At 49.2% G+C, this 27,255-nt stretch overlaps 2 protein-coding genes across 2 annotated transcripts in view; one reads left to right on the forward strand and one right to left on the reverse strand.

Annotated features, from left to right (window-relative positions):
- Window positions 1-21,006, reverse strand: part of LOC144483316 (uncharacterized) — a 37,710-nt gene extending 16,704 nt beyond the window's left edge. The window contains exons 1-2 of the mRNA XM_078202035.1: window positions 20,974-21,006; window positions 13,093-13,907 (exon numbers count right to left, since the gene is read on the reverse strand). Coding sequence (XP_078058161.1) covers window positions 13,093-13,907; window positions 20,974-21,006 — 848 coding nt within the window. The remainder of the gene's footprint in view (window positions 1-13,092; window positions 13,908-20,973) is intronic.
- The window catches only part of LOC144483376 (uncharacterized), a 490,005-nt gene that overhangs the window by 95,533 nt on the left and 367,217 nt on the right, over window positions 1-27,255 (forward strand). The window lies entirely within an intron of this gene.

A 27,255-nucleotide genomic window follows, 5' to 3' on the forward strand; every position in this document is an offset into this window, starting at 1 on the left:
CAACATTATTATTCGGGGGCCTATATACCACACCTACTAGTGTCTTTCTCCCTCTACTATTCCTCATCTCTACCCATAATGATTCCACGTTTTGTTCCTCAGAGCCTATGTCATCCCTCAGTACTACCCTGATATTATCTCTTATTAATAGCGCGACCCCACCACCTTTTCCTACCTGTCTATTCTTCCTAAACACCTGCTACCCCTGGATATTCATCTCCCAGTCCTGGTCACCTTTCAGCCACGTTTCTGTAATGGCCACTAGATCGTACCCACTTGTGCTGATTTGCACCATCAACTCATTTACCTTGTTCCGAATGCTTCGTGCATTCAGGCAAAGTGTCCTTATTCCAGCTTTTATCTGGACCCGCTTTGATGAGTCGCGAACACCCTCTCCCTCTACTCCCTTATCTAAATTACCGCCTTCATTCACTTGCACCCTCTCCTCTACCATTAATTTTGTAATTCCCCTTACCCCTGCATCCTCCCCCCCATCAATTAGTTCCTTGATCCTAGTCAACTCTTCTAGCTCCCCTCCCCCCAACCTATCTAGTTTAAATTCTCCCCAGTAGCCTTAGCCAACCTACCGGCCAGGATATTGGTCCCCGTGTGATTCAAGTTCCACCCGTTTTTTGTATACAGATCACCCCTGCCCCTAAAGAGGTCCCGATGGTCCAGGAACCTGAATCCCTGCCCCTGCACCAGTCCCTCAGCCACACATTCATCTTCCACCTCACTCCATTCCTGCCCTCACCTTCCCGTGGCACAGGCAGTAATCCTGAGATTACTACCTTTGCTTTCCTCTTTCTCAGCTGTCTCCCTAATTCCCTGTACTCCCTTTTCATGACCCCTTCCCCCTTCCTACCCACATCAGTGGTACCAATATGTACCGCTACCTCAGGCTCCTCTCCCTCCCACCTCAGGATTTCCGGGACGCGACTAGCGACATCCTGGATCCCGGCCCTAGGGAGGCAGACCACCATGCGAGGATCCCGCCTACCTCCGCAGAAACGCCTGTCTGTCCCCTTCACCATCGAGTCCCCGATTAATACCGCCTTCCTCCTCTTTTCCTTAGCCCTCTGAGTTACAGGGCTGGACTCCACTGCGGAGACACGGCCACTGCTGCTTCCCCCAGGCGGGCTGTCCCCCCCAGCAGTATTCAAGCAGGAGTACTTGTTGTGCAGGGGCAAATCCACTGGGGTGCTCTCAACCACCCTAGCCTTACCCTTCCTGGCCGTCACCCACTTGGCCTCCTCCCGTGGCCCTGGTGTGACCACCTGATGATAGCTCTTATCTATCACCTCCTCATTCTCCCTCATCAGCCTAAGATCCTCGAGCTGCAGTTCCAGCTCCCTAACACGGTCCCTCAGGAACCGCAGCTCGACACACCCCTCACAGATGTGGATGTCCGGGAGGCCAGATGCCTCCAGGACCTCCCACATCCTACACTGGGAACAACACACTGGTTTCACACTCATACTGGACACTTTATGTCAAGTTGGACAGTGAAAAGTTAATAAGAATGTAAGGAAACAAAAACTCACCCCTGCTCGTCCAAGCCCTGTGAGCCAAAGCCCTGACAGCTCACTCAACTTCCCACTCACTCTGCTGCCCGCTACGATGCTGCCCGCTGTATACATTGGTGCACTTTTAAACCCTCCAAAAACTTCCCCAGGCCACTCCTGGCCCTACTTCCGGTTTTGAAAAAAACCTCCGATTTTAAACCCAAAATTAACTGAAAAAATAAATAATTAATTAAAGTCAGAAAACCCACTCTCTTACCCTCAGCCTGCTCCTGGGAACAATGAAGCTGAACCTCCAAGGTAAGCCCTTTTTAAACCCTCCAAAAACTTCCCCAGGCCCCTCCTGGCCCGACTTCCGGTTTTGAAAAAAACCTCCGATTTTAAACCCAAAATTAACTGAAAAATTAAATAATTAATTAAAGTCAGAAAACCCACTCTCTTACCCTCAGCCTGCTCCTGGGAACATCATCATAGGACAACTCCCTCATCTCAGGATCCAATCTTTCGAACATTCCCTCTGCAACCTCCAATGAAAGTCTATCAGTTCTCCACCGTGGGGATCAAAACTGCACAGAATGTTGCAGCTGTGGTCTCAGAAGAACCAGGTTACAATTGTGGCAGACTTCTTGATTCTTCCATTTCATTCTCCTGATAATGAAGACCCAAATACCCATTCATCACTTTGAACATCAACACATAACTTTCTCAACATTTTCAAGTAGGTCCTGTTCTTTCTACTTCTCTCCCTCCGTAACTAAATCTTCTTGCTCATTAATCTAAAATGTCTGTCTCCCCCCGACAGCTTATTTCACCATCTAACTTGTTACCGGAATCTCAAACGTAACCTCAGGCTCCAGCGAGAATTTGACTCGCGACCATTGGTTTACAAAAAAACAGTGCTGTAATGAAGCCAACTACTTGCGAAGATCGACAGTAAGTTTACCACAAACTGTGGAGCAGGCTGAATTTTTGTTGGTTGATATTTGATGGGTGTGGAAATGTCTGAGATGTAGAACAGGGAGTTAAAATAATGTGACTTGAGAGCGGCAGATTTGGGCATGTATCAAATTCTTGAGTGAACAATGTTTGGGCCATGTGATTTATCTTCTGAGCTTGTTGTTGTTGTTACATCTCTGACTTTTCCAAGTCTGGTAGAGGATCCCACCCTTCCATCCTCCTCTAACCTAATTATAAGTGTGGGGAAGTTTTTTGTTTTCTTTTTTTCTTGCTGGTAATGGCTTCAGGGATGGCAGTTCAGGCAGTATGCTGCATCTCCTGTGGGATGTATGTGGTGAGGAAATCCAGTAGTGTTTCAGGAGATTTTAGTTGTAAGAAGTGCATTAGATTGCAGCTTCTGGAGGAGCGTGTAAAGGAGCTGGAGGGGGAGGTAGAGGAACTCCGCATAATTCGGGAGGCGGAGGTGGAAGTTGATAGGAGTTATAGAGAAATAGTAACTCCTAGAAATGAGGCTTGGGTCAATGCCAGGAGGAGGGGTAAGAAGCAATCGGGAAGACAATCCCCTGGGGCGGTTCCCCTCCATAATAGGTTTTCGGTGCTGGAGGCTACAGTTGAGGAGGAATCAACTGAGCATAGAGAGCAGATCTCTGGGGGTGAGCCGAGTGAGAAAGCTCAGGTGGTTAGGGGCTGTAAAAGACTGGGCCTTGTGATTGGGGACTCCACAATTAAGGGGACAGATAGGAGGGTCGGAACTAAAGGTAGGGACTCAGGGTTGGTGTGTTGCCTACCAGGGGCTGGGGTCCGGGATGTGTCTGACAGGGTATTCAGGACTCTTAGGGGGGAGGGAGATAAACCACAAGTTATTGTACATGTGGGGACACACGACATAGGGAGGATAGGGGAAGGGGATATTAGGCAGGGATTTATGGAGTTGGGGTGGAAACTAAAGGCCAAGACTGACAGAGTGGTTATCTCTGGACTCTTGCCTGTACCACGGGATAGTTTAGAGAGGAATAGGGAGAGGGAAGGTTTGAATTCATGGCTGAGGGGATGGTGCAGGAGGGAGGGGTTCAGGTACTTAAGCAATTGGGGCTCGTACTGGGGAAGGTGTGACCTCTATGAGAAGGATGGTCTACACCTTAATCAGAAGGGGACTAATATCCTGGGGGGTAAATTTGCTAAGGCCATGCAGGGAGGTTTAAACTGATTCGGGGGGGGGGAGGGATCCTGAGTAGTGGGGCTGAAAGTGAGGGATGCATGGATGGGGACTGCAATGCACGGCATTGCAGAGGTGGGGTGGAGCAGGGTTTGAAATGTGTATACTTCAATGCCAGGAGTATTCGCAATAAAGTGGGTGAACTTGCAGCGTGGATCAGTACCTGGGACTTCGATGTTGTGGCTATTTCAGAGACATGGATAGAGCAGGGGCAGGAATGGATGCTGCAGGTCCCGGGGTTCAAATGTTTTAGTCGAAGTAGGGAAGGAGGTAGAAGAGGGGGAGGGGTAGCATTATTGGTCAGAGATTGTATCACAGTGTCAGAGAGGAGGTTTGATGAGGACTTATCTGTTGAGGTAGTATGGGCGGAGATTAGAAATAGGAGAGGAGAGGTCACCCTGTTGGGAGTCTTTTATAGACCTCCTAAAAGTTCTAGAGAGGTTGAGGTAAGGATTGCGGAGTCAATCCTGCTCAGGAGTGAAAGTAATAGGGCAATTGTTATGGGGGATTTTAACTTGACTAATATTGACTGGAATTGTTATAGCTCTAGCTCGTTAGAGGGGTCAGTTTTTGTTCAAAGCGTGCAGGAAGGTTTTTTGACTCAGTATGTAGACAGGCCAACTAGAGGTGAGGCTATATTGGATCTGGTGCTGGGAAATGAGCCAGACCAGGTGCTAGACTTGGACGTTGGTGTGCATTTTGGTGATAGTGACCACAATTCGGTTACGTTCACCTTAGTGATGGAAAGGGATAGGCATGAACCTCGGGCCAGTGGTTTTAGCTGGGGGAAGGGTAATTATGAGGCTATTAGGAGAGAATTAGGAAACATAGGTTGGACTAGGAGATTACAGGGACTGGGAACGTCCGACATGTGGAGTTTTTTCAAGGAGCAGCTACTGCGAGTCTGTGATAGGTATGTCCCTGTCAGGCAAGGAGGAATTGGTAGGGCTAGGGAACCGTGGTGCACCAAAAAAGTTTCTTTGTTGGTTAAAAAGAAAAAGGAGGCTTATGTTCGGATGAGACGTGAGCACTCGGGTAGTGCACTAGAAAGCTTTAGATTGGCTAAGAGGGAGTTGAAGAGCGAGCTTAGAAGGGCTAAAAGGGGACATGAGAAGACTTTGGCGGATAGGGTTAAAGAGAATCCTAAGGCGTTCTATAGGTATGTCAAGAACAGAAGGTTGGTTAGGGCAAGTTTAGGGCCAGTTATAGATGGCAGAGGGAAGTTATGTGTGGAACCGGAGGAGATTGGTGAAGCATTGAACCAATATTTCTCTTCGGTGTTCACGCAAGGGGACATGAATATAGCTGAGGAGGACACTGGGTTGCAAGGGAGTAGAATAGACAGTATTACAGTTGATAAGGAGGATGTGCAGGATATTCTGGAGGGTCTGAAAATAGATAAATCCCCTGGTCCGGATGGGATTTATCCAAGGATTCTCTGGGAGGCAAGAGAAGTGATTGCAGAGCCTCTGGCTCTGATCTTCAGGTCGTCGTTGGCCTCTGGTATAGTACCAGAAGATTGGAGGTTAGCGAATGTTGTCCCATTGTTTAAGAAGGGGAACAGAGACTTCCCCGGGAATTATAGACCGGTGAGTCTCACTTCTGTTGTCGGCAAGATGTTGGAAAAAATTATAAGGGATAGGATTTATAGTTATTTGGAGAGTAATGAATTGATAGGTGATAGTCAGCATGGTTTTGTGGCAGGTAGGTCGTGCCTTACTAACCTTATTGAGTTTTTTGAGAAAGTGACCAAGGAGGTGGATGGGGGCAAGGCAGTGGACGTGGTATATATGGATTTTAGTAAGGCGTTTGATAAGGTTCACCATGGTAGGCTTCTGCAGACAATGCAGATGTATGGGATTGGGGGTGATCTAGGAAATTGGATCAGGAATTGGCTAGCGGATAGGAAACAGAGGGTGGTGGTTGATAGTAAATATTCATCATGGAGTGCGGTTACAAGTGGTGTACCTCAGGGATCTGTTTTGGGGCCACTGCTGTTTGTAATATTTATTAATGATCTGGATGAGGGTATAGTTGGGTGGATTAGCAAATTTGCTGATGACACCAAAGTCGGTGGTGTGGTAGACAGTGAGGAAGGGTGTCGTAGTTTGCAGGAAGACTTAGACAGGTTGCAAAGTTGGGCCGAGAGGTGGCGGATGGAGTTTAATGCGGAGAAGTGTGAGGTAATTCACTTTGGTAGGAATAACAGATGTGTTGAGTATAGGGCTAACGGGAGGACTTTGAATAGTGTGGAGGAGCAGAGGGATCTAGGTGTATGTGTGCATAGATCCCTGAAAGTTGGGAATCAAGTAGATAAGGTTGTTAAGAAGGCATATGGTGTCTTGGCGTTTATTGGTAGGGGGATTGAATTTAGGAGTCGTAGCGTTATGTTGCAACTGTACACAACTCTGGTGCGGCCGCACTTGGAGTACTGTGTGCAGTTCTGGTCCCCACATTACAGGAAGGATGTGGAGGCTTTGGAGAGGGTGCAGAGGAGGTTTACCAGGATGTTGCCTGGTATGGAGGGGAGATCCTATGAGGAGAGGCTGAGGGATTTGGGATTGTTTTCGCTGGAAAGGCGGCGGCTAAGAGGGGATCTTATTGAAACATATAAGATGATTAGAGGTTTAGATAGGGTGGATAGTGATAGCCTTTTTCCTCTGATGGAGAAATCCAGCACGAGGGGGCATGGCTTTAAATTGAGGGGGGGTAGTTATAGAACCGATGTCAGGGGTAGGTTCTTTACCCAGAGGGTGGTGAGGGATTGGAATGCCCTGCCAGCATCAGTAGTAAATGCGCCTAGTTTGGGGGCGTTTAAGAGATCCGTAGATAGGTTCATGGACGAAAAGAAATTGGTTTAGGTTGGAGGGTCACAGTTTTTTTTTTTAACTGGTCGGTGCAACATCGTGGGCCGAAGGGCCTGTTCTGCGCTGTAATGTTCTATGTTCTAAGAGTTGTTCGCAGACACCAAGACCATATTCGCTTGTGGTGTGACCCCGAGTCAGGAACAGTTTCAGAGTCAGCAACCATTACAGAGAACATGGCAGAGGGTCATGCTGCTGTGGATGTTCACCAGGAAATGGTTCCAGCTTTGCCAGTTGACTCTGCTGTGGGAGTGGAAGAGGAATGTTCATGTACAGATTCTCAAACTCCCTCTTCACCTCCCATTCCAGAAACACCATTACAAGATTTACCAGTGGTATTGTACAGGTCGCAATGCAACCACAAAGCTCCTGACAGACTTCCGTATTGTTAAAGACATTACTTTGTTGTATTTCTGTCCTGATGGGGGATTGAAATTTAAGGGGAGGAGAAGTGTTACAGAGTGTTCTTCTCAACCTCTCTCCCTTCTGAGCACGTGCAGGCTTTGGGCGGGGTTTCAGTCTGCAAGTCCAGGCTGGTTCCAATGCTCCTGTTTCCTTTTGTTTGCCAATGATTTTTAAACTTTGTTATTTATTTATATAAAGAACATCCTGCTTTTAACAATGCATTTGACTACCTTATTTGTGACTGAAGTTCCCACAATTGTAAAGCAGGAGATTAGTTAAATGGACAGCCTGAATTGAGAGACAACTAAAGAATAAATGATTCATTAATACAGATGTTAGGCTGGAAATGTAAATTTGAACACAAAAGTTTATAACGTTTAGAATTATAAAGATATAAAGAATGGTTAAAATGCTGTGAGAATTATAAAATGTTCCCTTCTGAAGCCAACAGAATAGAAAAAACAGATAACAAGACTTGTTTGGATGGCCTGGTGGCACACTGGTTAGCTCTGCTGCCTCACAGCGCCAGGGACCTGGGTTTGATTCCCGGCTTGGGTGACTCTGTGGAGTTTGCACGTTGTTCCCGTGTCTGCCTGGTTTTCTTCCGGGTGCTCTGGTTTCCTCCCACAGTCCGAAAGATGTGCTGGTTAGGTGCATTGACCATGCTAAATTCTCCCTCAGTGTACCCGAACAGATGCCAGAGTGCGGTGACTGGGGGATTTTCCCAGGAACTTCATTTATTAGTGTCACAAGTCGGCTTACATTAACACTGCATTGAAGTTACTCTGAAAACCAGCATGTCTTTCGGATTGTGGGAGGAAACCGGAGCACCCGAAGGAAACCCACGCAGACACGGGGAGAATGTGCATACTGTGACCCAAGCCGGGAGTCGAACCCAGGTCCCTGGCGCTGTGAGGCAGCAGTGCAAACCACTGTGCCCTACAGAGAGGTGTTGGGAGCTGTTGATTTTACAAGTTATCCATGTTTTCGGAGCCATCACTTCATGTCCTGGTCTGAAAAGGATAGAGAGAAATCTGTTCATAAGATCTTGGAGCAGAATTAGGCCATTTGGCCCATCGAGTCTGCTCCGTCATTCGATCATGGCTGATATGCTCCTCATCCCCATGTTCCTGCCTTCTCCCCATAACCGTTCATAAGTTCATATGTTCAATTGTTAAAGCTAAACTTTCTCCTTTTACTGTTAATCGATACTGTCCTTTTTTATCTTTGACTTGTTACATTTTTAATGGTTAATAAACTTACTGAATCACCGTTTAAAGTATTCTTTCGAGCCACATGGTTAAGTCACTGGAACCTGGTGTGATTTACAGTTATGGAGTTATTGTAAACAAGAGAACCTCATAAATCTTAGTTCAAATAAATCAAAGTTCTCACAAATGGAATGCTATCCTTTATTCTGAGAGAAATTGAACAGAGAAGTAGATATTATGCTTCAGTTATACAGGGCGTTGCTGAAACTGCATCTTGAACACTGGGTGCAGTTTTGTCTCCTATTAAACAAAGGATCGTAGGATCCCTGCAGTACAGACAGAGGCCGTTCTGCCCATTGAGTCTGTACCAAACACCATCCCACCCAGGCCCTATTCCCACAACCCCACACATTTACCCTGCTAATCCCCCTGGCACAAGGGTCAATTTAGCATAGCCAATCAACCTAACCCGCACATCTTTGGACTGTGGGAGGAAACTGGAGCACCCGCAGGAAACCCACGCAGACACGGGGAGAATGTCCAAACTCCACACAGACAGTGAATCGGACCAGGGACCCAGGAATTGAACTTGGGTCCCTGGCGCTGTGAGGCAGCAGTGCTAACCACTGTTCTGCCGTGCTGCCCCATTTTATAAATACCATGGAAGCAGTTCAGAGGAGATTTACTAGATTGACTCCCATCCAGTAGTGTGAAATGTTAACTCTGTTTCTCTCTCCACAGATGCTGCCAGACCTGCTGCGTTTTTCCAGTTCTTTCTGTATTTATTTTAGATCAACCTGTAGTGGTAGGAAAAACACTATTTACTATCCAGGATTAAATAAATGTCCTTCATCAGCTTTTGTGGATCATTTCAGTGGAAATGTGCTCTCCCAGGCTCAAAGAGCATCAGCCCACTGGAAGCAAAGTTGTGAGACCGGCCAGTCCAGCAGCAAGAAACCCTCCGACCCTCCCACTTCACCAACTGTCAGAATGAACATGGTTCAGTCCTGGATGTGATCAACAGCAGCAATACCAGCAGAATCCAACCCCTGTCATCACTTGTGAACTCGCTGGTGTCTCCGCAGGCTGGATGACTGAGTGAATCCCTTCCCACACACAGAGCAGGTGAACGGTCTCTCCCCAGTGTGAACTCGCTGGTGTTCCTGCAGGTTGGATGACGTTCCAAATCTCTTTGTGCAGTGAGAGCAGCTGAATGGTCTCTCCCCAGTGTGAACTCGCTGGTGTTCCTGCAGGTTGGATGACGTTCTAAATCTCTTTGTGCAGTGAGAGCAGCTGAACGGTCTCTCCACAGTGAGTGCGCTGGTGGATCATCAGATCCCCAGAACGTTTGAAACTACTTCCACAATCAGAGCATTTAAAGGGTCTCTCCTGGATGTGAGTGAGATTGTGACTCAGCAGGCTGGATGAATGAGTGAATCCCTTCCCACACACAGATCAGGTGAACGGTCTCTCCCTGGTGTGAATTCGCTGGTGCTCCCGCAGGTGAGATAACGTGCTAAATGTCTTTGTGCAGTGAGAGCAGCTGAACGGTCTCTCCCCAGTGTGAATGTGCTGGTGGATAATCAGTTCCCGAGAGCTTTTGAAACCACTTCCACAGTCAGAGCATTTAAAGGGTTTCTCATTGCTGTGAGTGACTTTGTGTTTTGACAGATTGGATAACTGCATAAATCCTTTCCCACATACCAAGCAGGTGAATGGTCTCTCTCCAGTGTGAACGCGCTGGTGTCTCTGCAGATCGGGTAAATGAGCGAATCCGTTCCCACACTCAAAGCAGATGAACGCTCTTTCTCCAGTGTGAACCAGCCGATGTCGCTGCAGATGATATAACCGAGTGAATCTCTTCCCACACACAGAACAGGTGTGCGGCTTCTCTCCAGTGTGAATACGTCGATGGGTTTGCAGCTCAGAGGGGGTTTTGCAACCCTTCCCACAGTCCCCACATTTCCACGGTTTCTCCATGGTGCAGGTATCCTTGTGTTGCTCCAGGTTTGACCATCAGTTGAAGTCTCACACAGAACAATATTATGGTGCCCTGCTGTGATGGGGCAATATTGTTTACGGCCGTGTAACTGGGAAGCTCTTTCCACAGTCAATGCACGGGAAAATCTCAGTTGATTGTGTGTGTGTGTGTGTGTGTGTGTGTGTCAGTCCTGTTCCAGTCACACTGATGTTTAAAGACTGCTAAAGCAGACAGAACAGAGAAACATTTCTCCTTCTGGGTTCAAAGGCCAATAGCATTCAGGTCCTGATGAATTGAGTGACTCTGTCAGATGTGGACGTGATGTTTGATTCGAGATTTCTGTCTGTAAAATCCTCACCTTCTGATATCCTGTAAAAGGAGTTAACAAAATTCATCACTTTCAATTGAGGATAGAAATTCAGAACAGACAATTCTAGTTTCCATGGAACATTCTTTCCTCTCTCAATCCCAAAAGCCTCCTTCCTGTCCTGGACACAGAGAGCTGAAAATCTCCATGCAGGCTGGCAAACAGGTACATGTCTATCTGACCGGCCGAACAATGTGTGGAATGTACAGACTGGATTCACTTCCTTTTCCTTCAGTTGCTGCAAGTCCCCAATTTCCCCCAGAATGAGAAAAGAAGTGGAAGGGGGGAGCATATTCTGTTACTTTGTTCTTTATTGTCAATGTCTGGCTGGGGTTGTTCCCCTTGGAACAAAGGAGGTTGAGGGGAGATTTGATAGAGGTGGACAAGATTCTGACAGGTTTAGATAAGGTGGACAAAAAAAAGCTGTTCCCATTAGCTGATGGGACAAGGACGAGGGGGGACACAAATTTCTTGTTTTGGGTCAGGGATGCAAGGGGGGGTGTGGCGGAGGGGGGGGGGGTGGGATGGAGGGGTATGGGGGGGGAGATGTGAGGAAGAATATTCTGATGCAGCGAATGTTAATGACCTGGAACTCGCTGCCTATGAGGGTGGAGGAAGTGGAGACAATAAACAATTAAAAAGGAAATTGGATGGGCATTTGGGATGTTCCAAACAGAACGAAGAACAAAGAAAATTACAGCACAGAAACAAGCCCTTTGGCCCTCCAAGCCTGGAGCAACCATGCTGCCCGTCTGAACTAAAACCCCCTACCCTTCCGGGGACCATATCCCTCTATTAACAGGGGGTTGGAGTTTAAGAGCCGTGGGGTTATGCTGCAACTGTACAGGACCTTGGTGAGACCACATTTGGAATATTGTGTGCAGTTCTGGTCAACTCACTATAAGAAGGATGTGGAAGCGCTGGAAAGAGTGCAGAGGAGTTTTACCAGGATGCTGCCTGGTTTGGAGGGTAGGTCTTATGAGGAAAGGTTGAGCGAGCTAGGGCTGTTCTCTCTGGAGCGGAGGAGGCTGAGGGGAGACTTAATAGAGGTTTCTAAAATGATGAAGGGGATAGGTAGAGTGAACGTTCAAAGACTATTTCCTCGGGTGGATGGAGCTATTACAAGGGGGCATAACTATAGGGTTCATGGTGCGAGATATAGGAAGGATATCAGAGGTAGGTTCTTTACGCAGAGAGTGGTTGGGCTGTGGAATGGACTGCCTGCAGTGATAGTGGAGTCAGACACTTTAGGAACATTTAAGCGGTTATTGGAAAGGCACATGGAGAGCACACCAGGATGATAGGGAGTGGGATAGCTTGATCTTGGTTTCAGATAAAGCTCGGCACAACATTGTGGGCCGAAGGGCCTGTTCTGTGCTGTACTGTTCTATTATTCTTATGCTATTCATATATTTGTCAAGATACATCTTAAAAGTCACTATCGTATCTGTTTACACTATCTTCCCCGGCAACGGGTTCCAGGCACTCACCACCCTCTGTGTAAAAAACCTGCCTTGTACATCTCCTTTAAACCTTGCCCCGCGCACCTTAAACCAATGCCCCCTAGTAATTGACTCTTCCACCCCGGGAAAAAGCTTCTGATTATCCACTCTGTCCATGCCCCTCATAATCTTGTGGACTTCTTTCAGGTCGCCCCCCCCTCAACCTCTGTTGTTCCAGTGAGAACAAACCAAGTTTCTCCAACCTCTCCTCATAGCTAATGCCCTCCACACCAGGCAACATCCTGATAAATATTTTCCGTACCCTCTCCAAAGCCTCCACATCCTTCTGGTACTGTGGTGACCAGAATTGAACACTAGATTCCAAGTGCGGTCCAACTAAGGTTCTATAAAGCTGCAACATGACTTACCAATTTTTAAACTCAATGCCCCGGCCGATGAAGGCAAGCATGCCATATGCCTTCTTGACTATCTTCTCCACCTGCATTGCCACTTTCAATGACCTGTGTACCTGTACACCTAGATCCCTCGGCCTATGAATACTCTTAAGGGTTCTGCCATTTACTGTATATTTCCCATCTGTATTAGACCTTCCAAAATGCATTACCTCACATTTGTCCGGATTAAACTTCATCGGCCATCTCTCCGCCCAAGTCTCCAACTGATCCATATCCTGCTGTATCATCTGCTGGTCCCCATCGCTATCCGCAATTCCACCAACCTTTGTGTCGTCCACAAACTTACCAATCAAACCAGTTACATTTTCCTCCAAATCATTTATATATATTACAAACAGCAAAAGTCCCAGCACTGATCGCTGAGGAATGTCACTTGTCACAGCCCTCCATTCAGAAATGTACCTTTGCACTGCCAACCTCTGTTTCCTTCTGACTAAATATCTCTAAGCTTCCTAACACCCTGTCACTCTGTGACATTTGAAACCAGGTATTCGCAAAAAGACTCAAAGAGCATCAGCCCACTGGAGGCTGAGACCAGCCAGTCCAACACAAAGAAACCCTCTGACCCTTCCCATTGACCAACTGTGAGAATGAACAAAATGCAGTCCTGGATGTAATTGACAGCAGAAACAATAACAGCAGAATCCAACCCCTCGTGCACTTGCTGGTGTCTCAGCAGCCGGGATGAAACTCTGAAACCCTTCCCACACTGAGAGCAGGTGAACGGCCTCTCCCCAGTGTGGACTCGCTGGTGAGTCTGCAAGTCAGATGACTGAGCAAATCCCTTTCCACACTGAGAGCAGATGAATGGTTTCTCCCCAGTGTGAACTCGCTGGTGTCTCTGCAGGTGGGTTAACAGAGTGAATCCCTTCCCACACTGAGAGCAGGTGAACGGCCTCTCCCCTGTGTGACGTAGCTGGTGTCTCTGCAGGTCGGCTGACTGAGTGAATTCTTGCCCACACTGAGAGCAGGTGAACGGTCTCTCCCCAGTGTGAAGCCGTTCGTGTGTCCGCAGGGTGGATGACTGAGTGAATCCCTTCCCACACTGACAACAGTTGAATGGCCTCTCTCCAGTGTGAATGCATTGGTGTCTCTGCAGGTGCGATGACCGAGTGAATCCCTTCCCACACTGAGAGCAGGTGAACGGTCTCTCCCCAGTGTGAACTCGCTGGTGTCTCTGCAGGTGGGATGACCGAGTGAATCCCTTCCCACACTGAGAGCAGGTGAATGGCCTCTCCCCAGTGTGAACTCGCTGGTGTCTCTGCAGGTGGGATGACCGAGTGAATCCCTTCCCACACTGAGAGCAGGTAAATGGCCTCTCCCCAGTGTGAACTCGCTGGTGTCTCTGCAGGTCAGATACCTGACTGAATCCCTTCCCACATTGAGAGCAGGTGAATGGCCTCTCCCCAATGTGAACTCGCTGGTGTATCCGTAAACTGGATAAATGAGTGAATCCCTTCCCACACTGAGAGCAGATGAATGGCCTCGCCCCAGTGTGGCTGCGCCGATGAGCTTCCAGCTTAGATGGGGCTTTGTATCCCTTCCCACAGTCCACACATTTCCATGGTTTCTCCATGGTGCAGGTGTCCTTGCCTCTCTCTTGGGTGGACAATTAGTTGAGACTTCATCCACACACAGAACAAGATTACAGTCTCTACCCGCTGTGAATGATGTGATATTTATTCAGACTGTGTAACTGGTTAAAGCTCTTTAGTCAGTGCACTGGAACACTCTCACTCGAGTGTGGCAGTGTGTTGATGCTTTTTCACTCACACTGACATGTCAAATCTTTTCAAATCGACAGACTGGACAATCATTTCTCCTTCTGGATTCAAAATCCGATGATATTGAGGTCCCAAGGAATATGACTCTGTCAGATCTAGACGTGACGTTTGAGATTTCGGCCTGTGATTCCTCTTTCAATATCCTGTAAAATGAGTTTCCAAAAGTCATCAGTGTCAATACAGGATAGAAATTCAGAACAGACAATTTCTATGGAACATTCTTTCCTCTCTCATTCCCCAAAAGCTGTAAATCTCCATCCCACACACTCTCTCCCCATTCTCAGCAGGTCTGGCAGCATCTGTATGGAGAGAAAAGAACTGATGTTTCAGAGCTTTGACAAAGGGTCATCGAGACAAGAAACATCAGCTCTTTTCTCTCCTTACAGATGCTGCCAGACCTGCTGAGATTTTCCAGCATTTTCTCTCTTGGTTTCAGATTCCAGCATCCGCAGTAATTTGCTTTTATAAGGCTGCAGATACCTCCTCCCAAGTAACATGCGTGTGCCCAAGACATCACCACTTGTTTCCCTTATTTCTTTAGCACCCATGGTGCTCTCCGCAGTAAACACAGAGGAGAAGTATTCATTAAAAATCTCACCCATCTCCTGTGGCTCCACACGCAGATGGCCATACTGATTTTTAAGGGGATCGATTCTCTCTCTCGCCACCCTTTTACTCTTAATATAGCTATAGAACCTCTTGGAATTGTCTTTAATCTTACCTGCCAGATCCATATCATACCCTCTTTTTGTCCTCCTGATTTCCCTCTTCAGTATTTTCTTACACTTTTTATAGTCAGAGTGATTCACTTGTCCCCGATTGCCTAAACCCAATGTCTGCTTCCTTCTTTTACCTGACCAGAGCCTCAATGTCCCTTGTCTGCCAGAGATCCCTAAATTTACCATTCTTTCCCTTCATCTTAACAGGAATATACTGCCCCTGGACTCTTGACATCACACTTTTAAAACCTCCCATTTGCCAGTCATTCCTTTCCCTTCAAACAAACTCACCGAATCGACATCTGCTCGATCCTGCCTAATGCCCACAAAAGTGGCCCTGCTCCTGTTTAGGGCCTTGACCTGTGGACCTGTCCCATCTTTTTCCAGAACTATTTTGAAACTATTGGTGCTCCCAATAGTGCTCCCTGACTGACACTTCAGTCACTTGCTCCACCTCATTTCTTAACTGTCTAATAGAAAGTGAGTCCAGGAATTGATAATGAAAAATAAGGAGCTGGGAGATGAATTGAACAAGTATTTTGCCTCGGTGTTCACAACAGAGGATACAGTTAAAACTCAGAAACAGCTGGAAATCAGAAAACAGAAGTGTGGGATGAACTCTGAAAAAGCACAATTCCCAGGGAAGTGGTCCTCAGCAAACTGTTGGAGCTGTGGGCTGATGAGTCCTCGGGTCCTGCTGGGCTTCATTCTTGGGTCTTAACAGAGTGAGCTCGTTGATGTGTTGTTCAATTTTCTAAAATTCCCCATCGGGAATTGGATAAAGGGAAACCGGTGGATGCGCTGTACTCAGATTTCCAGAAGACATTTGATGAGGTGCCACATCAAAGGTTATTGCAGCAAATAAAAATTCATGCTGCGGGGATAACATATTGGCGTGGATAGAAGATTGGCTCACAGCAAACAGTGAGCAGAAATGGATCATTTTCTGGTTTAAGAGAGAGAGAGACCTGGGCCAACCTTTCCAGAGTCTGCAGCTCCCTGGATTCACTTCCTTTCCCTTCAGTTGCTGCAAGTCCCCAATTTCCCCCAGAATGAGAAAAGAAATGGAAAGGGGGTTGAAAAGAAAGTGTTTTACTCACAGATGTTTGAGACAGGAGGAAGTTTGAGTCTGTCTGAAGATCAATCTTCATTCACACAAAGCCCGCGCTCTGATTGGCTGGAAGACCAGAGTCCTTCCGGTCCTCCAACTCTTCCCATTGGTCAACATGAAGATCAGAGGGTGGGTTCTCCCCCGCACACGCGCAGCTTCCCCTCTCCCTCGCACATTTGCAGTCCCGGGCCGGGGGGGAGGGGGAGATCACTGAGCGGCTTCTCGCTCTTGCCGGAGCCGTCAGCCGGTTGCCTGGAAACCTTGGCTCAAGGAGGTGTAAGGGGAGGGGAACAATGGGTGGGGGCGGGGCTCCCGGGTCCGCGCGCCCAGGCCTGTGCACTGGAACCCCAGGATGTCACCCCGGAGCAGAGTGATTCCTATTGGCTGATTCAGGCAGGGCTCCATTGTGGCGTCACAATGCGGAAGTTGGCCAATGAGCTTCAGATTGAAACTTTCTCCTCTGGACAACATCTGGGAGGAAATCAATGTTTCCCCCTTTCCATTTCTTTTATCATTCTGGGGGAAATTGGGGACTTGCAGCAACTGAAGGGAATGAAGTGAATTTGGTCTGTATATTCCACACATTTTTACTCCAGTAATGTAGACATCTATCTGTCTGGCAGCCTGCATGGAAATTTTCAGCTCTCTGCGTCCAGGGCAGGAAGCAGTGAGCATGGATCTGTCAATCACACATGAGGATGTCCTCAACCTGGATCTTGGGTTCATGTCACACGATCTGTAATCCCCACGACTTGCCCGGGCTTGCAAAATCTCACCACCTGTCCTGGCTGAAGACAATACACATCTATTTAACCTGTGCTTAACGCTCTCTCCACTCACATTGTCTGTACCTTTAAGACTTGATTACCTGTAAAGACTCGCATTCCAACCATTATCTTGTAAATTGAGTTTGTGTCTTTATATGCCCTGTTTGTGAACAGAACTCCCACTCACCTGATGAAGGGGCAGCGCTCTGAAAGCCTGTGGCTTAGGCTACCAAATTAACTTGTTGGATTTTATCCTGGTGTTGTGAGATTACTTACTGTGCTTATCCCAGTTCAACGCCGGCATCTCCAAACTCTGAGTGGAAACAGAGAGAAGTAGGAGAGGCCGGAGGTGAGGAGAGAGATTTTATACATCAACAACTCAACAGGAACTTTGACAGAATTTTCAAACCCTGTGAACACCATCAGCTCCAAGTTCCTCTCCAACCCACACACCATCCTGACTTGTCTGACATCCAGTACTGAAAGAACAGAAATTTATTTCATATAAATACTGGGAAGACTGAACCCATTGTGTTCAGTCCCCACTACAAACTCCACTCCCTCGCCAACAACTTTATCTCTCCTCCTGGCAACTGTCTGAGGCTGAACCAGGCTGTTCACAACCAGGGTGAAATAGTGCATCCCAAGATGAGCTTCCAGCCACATGTCCACATCATCATCAAGACCACCTTCATTCATAGAAGCATTAATAGTAATTAATTAATAATAATGAATAATAAAATACAATGTTTAGAAGGAGGCCATTCAGCCCATCGAGCCTGCACCGACAACAATCCCATCCAGGCCCTAGCCACATATTTACCTGTTAATCCCCCTGATAACAAGTGGCAATTTATCATGGCCAATCTGTCTAACCGGCACATATTTGGACTGTGGAAGGAAACCGGAACACCCGGAGGAAACCCACACAGACACGGGGAGAATGTAGGAACTCTGCACAGACAGCGACCCGAGGCTGGAATTGAACCCGGGTCCCTGGCGCTGTTAGGCAGCTGCACTAACCACTGTGCCACCGGGCCACATGTCAGTGCCATCGCCCGACTCCAGCCCAGTGTCAGCTCATCTGGAACCCTCACCCATTCCATTGTGACGTCACACTCTCACCCATTCCATTGTGACCTCACACTCTCACCCATTCCATTGTGATGTCACACCCTCACCCATTCCATTGTGACGTCACACTCTCACCCATTCCATTGTGACGTCAGGGCTTCACTCTCCGATCACAATCCCTGCCGACCTCCCACATGCAGCATCAATGGCGGCAGTCAGCCCGGTCTTAACACTACAAGCTGCCGCTCCATTTGGTACAAAGGGGGGGACCGGGAAGTTCATTTCCGGGGTTTGGGTTTGAACAACATGTTTACAAAGCCTCTCCACCCACCCGCCACATTTATCATTCCCCGCACGCCGCCCTCTACCTCGTATTGATCTCGCTTCCAAGTTATAACCGTCCGTCCGTCGCCATTACCCGCACTGCGCATGCTTCAGGTCCCGCCCCTCATTCACTCCGATTGGTTGGAGGACCAGCCGCTCCCGCTCGGTCCTCCAGCCCCGCCCCCTCTTCCTATTGGTCCGGAGCTGCCGTCAATCAGTCCCCGGGCATTGTGATGTGGAGCATGCGCAGTGTCATTGCTGTCCTTGGCGCTTGTTTGTCCCGGAGAAGCGGAGTCAGCGTTAGGCGGTGTCTGGGAGGATTTGGAAACACTTTGTGGATCCGCAAACCCTTCAGAATCATTGTCAGCTCCCTGGTTTGAAGCTGCGGGGCTTCTCCCTCCCTCCCTCCCGGGAACAGGCCCAGGTTAACGGCCCCATCCTGGCTCAGCCACTGGAGGATGGTTGACATCAGAGGATGGGGGAGGGGGACAATAAATAAGAGGTTACACTTTGGCCTCAAATCAATGAGGATTCTGATCTCTGGGAAGGAAGGAAACCCTGGGAGGTGGGCGGGGAGGATTCACAAACACCCGCTGGAGGCCCCAACACCACCAATAAGACCCATTGGTTTTATTGTCAGTCTGCAGACAGGAGCTGGAGAACTGAACCCAGTAAGAGTTTTAACAACACCAGGCTAAAGTCCAACAGGTTTATTTGGTAGCAAATACCATTAGCTTTCGGAGCGCTGCTCCTTCGTCAGATGGAGTGGAAATGTGCTCTCAAACAGGGCACAGAGACACAAAATCAAGTTACAGAATACTGATTAGAATGCGAATCCCTACAGCCAACCAGGTCTTAAAGATACAGACAATGTGGGTGGAAGGAGCATTAAGCACAGGTTAAAGAGATGTGGCTGTCCTGTCTGGAGACAATACACATCTCTACCCACAGACACATCATGTCTGTGCTAGCTTATTTTCAAACAGTTGTACAATTAGTCCTAATATCATTCCCCTTCATAAAAACATGCATTATTTCTCCTTTCAAATGATTGCTCAATTCTCTTTATGAAAAATCTGAGTTAACAAAAAACAACATCGGAAGAGTTGCAGAAGCCTCTGCAGTATTCATGGTCATTTTTAAAATTAACAAAGTTTCTTTGACTCAATAACATGAAGAGTCAGGTGGGAATTCTCATACAGTTTTGGAAATAAAACTATTTGCAGTTATGCAGTCGATTTTGTACCTTTTCAAGGAACAAAAATCCTACAGTGCAGAAGAAGGCCATTCAGCCCATCGAGTCTGGACCGACCACAATCCCACCCACGCCCTATCCCCATAACCCCATGCATTAACCCTAGATAGTCCCCTTGACAATTTTTAGCATGGCCAATCCACTTAACCCGCATATCTTTGGACTGTGGGAGGAAACCAGAGCACCCAGAGGAAACCCACGCAGACACAGGGAGAACGTGCAAACTCCACACAGATCGTGACCCAAGCTGGGAATAGAACCCAGGTCCCTGGTGCTGTGAGACAGCAGTGCTAACCACTATAACACCTCTCAATATTGGTCTTGGAAACAGGGCAGAATGTCAGTCCTGGAATGTAAGTGGTCAGTTATCCTATTTACAGCACAGCCACGCCAGAAAGAGACCATTCAGATATGTTATGTGTGCAAATGGATTTATTCAATTTCCCGTTCTGTTAACATATTTAAAAGTTCAAAGGATTTGATCAATCATGAGTTCATTCTTATTGTCAAGTCCGTGTGTGTGTGTGTGTGTGTGGAGAGGGGGTGGATGGTAAATCAATCAGTTCGTTACACCAGCTGACACTCCAAGGAGTTCATCTTCAGGTGTAGATGTTAGTTCTGCTATCAATTAAACTCAGATGTGGAGATGCCGGCGTTGGACTGGGGTAAGCACCGTAAGAAGTCTCACATCACCAGGTTAAAGTCCAACAGGTTTATTTACTACCAAATAAACCTGTTGGACTTTAACCTGGTGTTGTGAGACTTCTTACATTAATTAAACTCAGGACGGAGCTAGCTGCTATATTAGCTATTTTCATTATAGAAATCATAGAAACCCCACAGTGCAGAAGGAGGCCATTCGGCCCATCGAGTCTGCACTGACCACAATCCCACCCAGGCCCTATCCCCACATATTTACCCACTAATCCCTCCAACCTACGCATCCCAGGATTCTAAGGGGCAATTTTTAACCTGGCCAATCAACCTAACCGGCACATCTTTGGACTGTGGGAGGAAACCGGAGCACCCGGAGGAAACTCACGCAGACACGAGGAGAATGTGCAAACTCCACACAGACAGTGACCCAAGCCGGGAATCGAACCCGGGACCCTGGAGCTGTGAAGCAGCAGTGCTAACCACTGCACCATTTTATACCTTGGTGCTTTGGCTTCAGTCGTAAGTGAATCACAAAACATGATTTTTAAAAATGCAATAACATACTTCAATGGTGGCTATCTTACCCAGCATTCACAGTGATTCAGAATATGATCCAGCCGCTCAACAGATTTTGCGCATGCGCACTGTATGTTGCTGCTGCAGGAGCAGCAAGGGGGTTATATCGGCTCCGGGTTTCCAGGGAAACGGCTTACTCTGGAGGGTAATGGAGGCGGCGGGGTGGGTGGAGAGGCTTCATAAGCACCCAGAGGAGACAGGAAAACCCGAATAATAACTGCTCGGTGTCGCGTTCCTACCATTCGGGGCCGCGACCGCAGATACCTGATTTGGAGGCCCCGAGTTAACGGAGGCCATCTTTCCCGGGGCGATGGGCAATAGTGCGCATGCGCGCTGCTCCCTGTCAGCAGGAGGAGAGAAAGTTGTGAATTTCTCTCCGGGACTGACAGGGATGGACTTTGGAAACTCCTTTTACAGGGAGTGAGAAGGGGAGGATTTACACACAGAAAACTCAACCCAAGAGAAATGTTTCTCGCTTAATTTCTATTCTTGACTGACAGTGATGATCTTTTTTTACAGGAAATTTGATGACAAAATTTGAAGGGAAACTCAAACCAGACATCAGATCAAAACCTGACAGAGTCACTCCATTCATCAGAACCTGATTGTAAGTGTGTCTGTAGAAAAAGATTCAAACATCTGTGTGGCTGGAAACAGGGAACGATAATGTCATGGAAGGATTTGCAAAAAAAGATGCAATGTTTTAAATTGAGTTGTTTAACCAGGAGCCTGTGTGGGTCAGTGTATTCTTTCCTCTCATTCTCCAAAAGCTGTGAATCTCCATCCCACACACTCTCCCTCCATTCTCACTCTGCTGTATCTAATATTCACCCTCCCAATTCTCCTGAAGGTGCTGATTGAGGCTGATTGACAGATCCATGCTCACTGCTTCCTGTCCACCACACACACATCATAAGAAACAGGAGCTGCAGTTGGCCATTCAGCCCATCGAACTGCTGCAACCATTCATTGAGAATTGGCTGATCTACCGCAGCATCATTTCCCACGCTATCCCCCAGATAGAGAGAGAATAGAGCCAATGTTTCGAGTCTGGAGAGAGGAAAGAATGTTCCACAGAAACTAGAATTGCGTGTTCTGAATTTCCATCCTGCACTGACACTGATGATCTCTGTAAACTTGTTTTACAGGATACTGAAAGAGGAATCACAGGCCGAAATCTCAAACGTCACATCTAGATCTGACAGAGTCACATTCCTTGGGACCTGAATATCATCGGCCTTTGAATCGAGGAGAAATGGTTGTCCGGCCTGATGACTTGAAAAGATTTCAAACATCAGTGTGACTGGAAAAGTGCCAACACACTGCCACACTGGAGTGAGTGTGTTCCAGTGCACTGAGCTTGAACCAGTTACACAGCCTGAATAAATATCACACCATTCACAGTGGGGGGAGACTGTTCTGTGTGTGGACGAGTCTTCAACTGAAGAGAGGAAAGGACACCTGCACCATGGAGAAACCGTGGAAATGTGCGGACTGTGGGAAGGGATACAGAGCCCCATCAGAGCTGGAAGCTCATCGGCGCAGCCACACTGGGGAGAGACCATTCATGTGCTCTCAGTGTGGGGAGGGATTCAGTCATTTATCCAGCCTGCAGACACACCAGCGAGTACACACTGGGGAGAGACCATTTACTTGCTCTCAGTGTGGGGAGGGATTCACTCGATTATCCCAACTGCAGACACACCAGCGAGTTCACACTGGGGAGAGGCCCTTTAGCTGCTCTCAGTGTGGGAAGGGATTCACTCAGTTATCCGTCCTGCAGACACACCAGCGAATTCATACTGGGGAGAAACCGTTCACCTGCTCTCAGTCTGAGAAGGGATTCTGTCAGTTATCCAGCCTGCAGGCACATCAGCGAGTTCACACTGGGGAGAGGCCGTTCACATGCTCTCAGTGTGAGAAGGGGTTCAGTCAATTATCTAACCTGCAGACGCACCAGCGTGTTCACACTGGGGAGAGACCATTCACCTGCTCTCAGTGTGGGAAGGGATTCACTCGGTTATCCACCCTGCAGACACACCAGCGAGTTCACACTGGGGAGAGGCCATTCACCTGCCCTCAGTGTGGGAAGGGGTTCAGTCGATTATCTGACCTGCAGATGCACCTGCGTGTTCACACTGGGGAGAGACCGTTCACCTGCTCTCAGTGTGGGAAGGGATTCACTGATTCATCCACCCTGCGGAGACACCAGCGAGTTCACACTGGGGAGAGGCCGTTCACCTGCTCTCAGTGTGGGAAGGGATTCACTCATTTATCCACCCTGCGGAGACACCAGCGAGTTCACACTGGGGAGAGACCGTTCACCTGCTCTCCGTGTGGGAAGGGATTCAGTCAGTTATCTGACCTGCAGATACACCAGCACATTCACACTGGGGAGAGACCATTCACCTGCTCTCAGTGTGGGAAGGGATTCAGTCAATTATCTAATCTGCTGAGACACCAAAAAGTTCATGAGTGATTCCAGGGGGTGGGATTCTGCTGTTATTGTTTCTGCTCTCAGTTACATCCAGGACTGCATTTTGTTCATTCTCACAGTTAGTCAATGGGGAGGGTCGGAGGGTTTCTTTCTGCTGGACTGGCCGGTCTCACAACTGCCTCCAGTGGGGTGATGCTCTTTGAGTCTTGTTGCGAATACCTTGTTTTAAATTTCACAAGGATCACAGAGTGACAGGGTGTGAGGAAGTTCAGAGATATTTAGTCAGTATTTCTGTTTGAAACCTCCCAATGCCCATCCAATTTCCTTTGTTCTTGTTTATTGTCTCCACGTCCTCCACCCTCGTAGGCAGCGAGTTCCAGGTCATTACCATTCACTGCATCAAAATATTCTTCCTCACATCTGCGCCCCCCTGCCCCCTGCATCTCTGACCCAAAACCATAAATCTGTGTCCCCCCTCGTCCTTCTCCCATCAGCTAATGGGAACAGCTTTTCTTTGTCCACCTTATCTAAACCTGTCAGAATCTCGTCCACCTTTATCAAATCTCCCCTCAACCTCCTTTGCTCCAAGGGGAACAACCCCAGCCTGACATCGACAATAAAGAACAAACCAACAGAATATGTTAATACCTGAAATCAAATGGGAATGTTTAATTTCTGTTTTGAAGAAATCATGAATATATTGTCACGTACAATAAAGGGATTTGAATAACTCAGCTTGGGTGCAGTTGAATGAAATGTATCAATCTCACATCCACCCACAGTCTAGAGGAAGTGTGGAATGTGTAGCTGGAAATCCTTCCCTAACAGCACTGTGGATGTACTTCCACCTTCGGCATTGTAGCAGTTCAAGAAGGCAGTGTTGGCGCTGATCGTGGCCGAGGCAGCTACAGACAGCCACATATTCTGTTATAACTGAAGGACTGCAGATTAAATGTGAGGCATTATGGGATTGGACTATCTTGACCACGTTCCTGTGACTGCTCAGTTTCTGCAATCATGAACCATTAAAGCTGCTTAGCAGGGCTCCGAAAGAGGACCTGGTGAGAATATTTACTCAGAATGAGTTAGAATTAAACTTATTCCAGGACCGGCTGGTGTTCAGTGGCTGAGATTCCTGAATGTGTAAAAAGGGGGTCTGATCAATCAACAAACAGTGGTCGGTAGTTCGGTAAGAAGCGTTCTCATGCATTATTTGAATTATTTTATCATAAATTTGTGATCAGAACTGTGAGGGACTTGTAACCCAATAGTTGTTGAATTGACGGTAAACTCCAAGTAGCACTGGACTGAAAAGGGGGTCTGACCAAGAAGTGAAGTGATCTCAGGCATTGTTTAAATTACATCATCATTGGCCAACTTCCCCTTTGTGATGTCACAATGGAGTCCTGCCTGAATCAGCCAATAGGAATCTCTCTGCTCCGCGGTGACGCCCCAGGTTCCAGTGAGCAAGCCCGGGCGCGCGGACCCGGGAGCCCCGCCCCCACCCATTGTTCCCCTCCCCCTGCACCACATCGAGCCAAGGTTTCCAGGCAACCGGCTGATGGCTCCGGCCAGAGCGAGAAGCCGCTCGGTGATCTCCCCCTCCCCCCGGCCCAGGACTGCGCATGTCCAAGGGAGAGGGGAAGCTGAGAATTGCAGGGCAGATCCCACCCCCTGACCTTCTGAGGTGTTGATTAATAGGAAGAGTTGGAGGACCGGAAGGACTCTGGTCCTCCAGCTGACCAGAGCGCGGGCTTTGTGTGAATGAAGATTGAGCTTCAGACAGATTGAAACTTCCTCCTGTCTCCAACATCAGAGAGGTTGTTTCTGTAGTGAAGTGGTTGTCACATTTGCCTGACACGCGAAAGGTCCCTGGGTCAGAACCGGGCAGAAATGTTAATTTGGTCATTCCAGCATCTGAAAGTGGGAAGGGGGAGGAAGGTGAGCTGTTGCCTGCCTGCCTGCTGTCATCTGGCCTGCCTGCCTGTCGTCTGGCCTGCCTGTAGTCTGGCCTGCCTGCCTGCCGTCTGGCCTGCCTGCCTGCCTGTTTTCTGGCCGGCCTGCCTGCCGTCTGGCCTGCCTGCCGTCTGGCCTACCTGCCTGCCGTCCGTCCATCCACTGGAGGGTGCTCTCTCCCTGGAGGGAGAGAGGACACGGAGTGACTTTCTTTCTTTTTTCTTTCCATCTATGGGAGGGAGGACTGCATGTTTCAACATCTAGGGACTGAGTGGTTGGGCTGGTGCCCTCATCATCAGAAGGTCGGTGCCTGAAAGGGATGGGGGGGTGAAGTAAATTCAGACTGTTTTTTCCATCTGCAGTGGGTGGGGGGTGGGGGGGGGGAGGGGGGGGGGGGGAGGGGAGGGGGGGGGGGGAGGGGAGGGGGAGGGGAGGGGGGGGGAAGGGGAGGGGGGGGAAGGGGAGGGGGGGGGGAAGGGGAGGGGGGGGTGAAGACACCCCGGACTTGAACTGTTTGCGCCCGAAAGGGCTGGAGGAGTAAAGTCCCCCACCCACTGCTGCTGCCCCCAACACCGGCACCCCCTCCCCTCTTTCCCCCTGACTGGGGCACCGGCCCCCCTCCGTGCCTTGTCCCTCGTCCTCCCTCCTGCTCCTCCGACCTCCTCTCTCCTCTCCGGGGAGAGAGCACCTAGACCCCCATCCACCTACCCTACCCTCCCTTATTTTTCCCTCCCCTTATACACCCTGCCGTGCTTCTGGGCAGTCTCGGGGTGGGCATAGCACTCCCTTGATTACTATGGAGGCATCGCCAGCGTCGTCGATGGCAGAGCCTTCTCGGCCCACCTATGCGGGCGTGGCGGCTACCAGAACCCCCGCCGCTCCTTTTTCGTTGCTCACGCGGCAGCTCGGGGTTAAGTGCTACGCCCACCCCGACATGTCCATCGAGGCCTGTGTCAAGGCAATGGCTGGGGTTGTCGGCCCCTGAGCCATTGTCGCGGCCTCTAAGATGTACGGCCGGGCCGTATTCTTTTTGAAGGCCGAGCGGGCGGTCCACCTCGCCCTGGAGAGGGGGGTCATGGTGGGTGGGGCGTTCCTGGCGGTGGATACATTGGAGGCCACCGCCCATAAGATCATCATCTCGAACGTCCCGCCCTTTCTACCCGGTGAGCTCCTCCTCCCCCACCTCCATCCACTGGGGGAGGTCAGGTCCGGGGAGGTGCCGATCCCGCTTGACCTTTGGGACCCCTCCCTCCGCCATGTCTACTCCTTTTTGTCCATTTCTCCATTTGTCTGCCTGACCCGGGAGGAGGTCCTGGAGGGAGGGTTTAGTATCCGTTCCACCCGGCCGATTACAACCCGGAGTTCTTTTTCAGTATGTCGGGGGACTGGGGCGACACCCCAATGTTCGTGTCCCCGTGCGGCGGTGGCGAGGAAATGGTCCACTCATCCTCTCCGTCCCGACCTTGGACGCAGGACATCCCCGACCTTAATCCGGAGGTTGTACCGGACCTGGGGGGTGTCCAAGCGTCTGGGGCGGAGCGGGGGACTGAGTCGCCGCTGCACGCGGGCCTGCAAACCGGGGAAGCTGAGCCCGGGGGAACCCCTCCTCCGCCGATCCTGGGGGTGGGATCGGGGAGGGGTTGGGACGAGTTGGCGGCTCCGTGCCACCCGCCGTACGTCCTGCGGCGGGGGACTCGGAGTCGAGGGGTGACTGCGCTGAGGAGGTCAGCGGCTCGGTGGTGGGCACGGGGGCACTTTTGGAGTCTGCCCAGAGCGAGGCGGGGGACTCCCTCGTGCCTCCCACCGAGTCATCCCTCGTGCGGATTCACTGTCTGGAACATGGTCGCCTCACGACGCTGCTCCCCAACCCCCACCCCACCCTCACCCCCCCCAACCCCATCCCCCGCACCCCCCCAATCCCCCAACCCCCCCCCAACCCCATCCCACCCCCACCCCTCCCCACGCTCCCACCCCCCCCCACCCACCCCAAACCCCTCCCACCTTCTTCACCACTGTCCATCTTGTGACCTCACTTTCAAGGAGCTCTGAACATGTACCTCTCGACCTCTTTGTTCTGTAACTCTCCTCAACGCCCTACCATTAACTGAGTAAGTGCTGCCCTGATTCATAGAACATAGAACATTACAGCGCAG

This window comes from Mustelus asterias, unplaced genomic scaffold (assembly GCF_964213995.1).
Source record: "Mustelus asterias unplaced genomic scaffold, sMusAst1.hap1.1 HAP1_SCAFFOLD_63, whole genome shotgun sequence".
In the NCBI taxonomy this organism is placed as follows: Eukaryota; Metazoa; Chordata; class Chondrichthyes; order Carcharhiniformes; family Triakidae; genus Mustelus; species Mustelus asterias.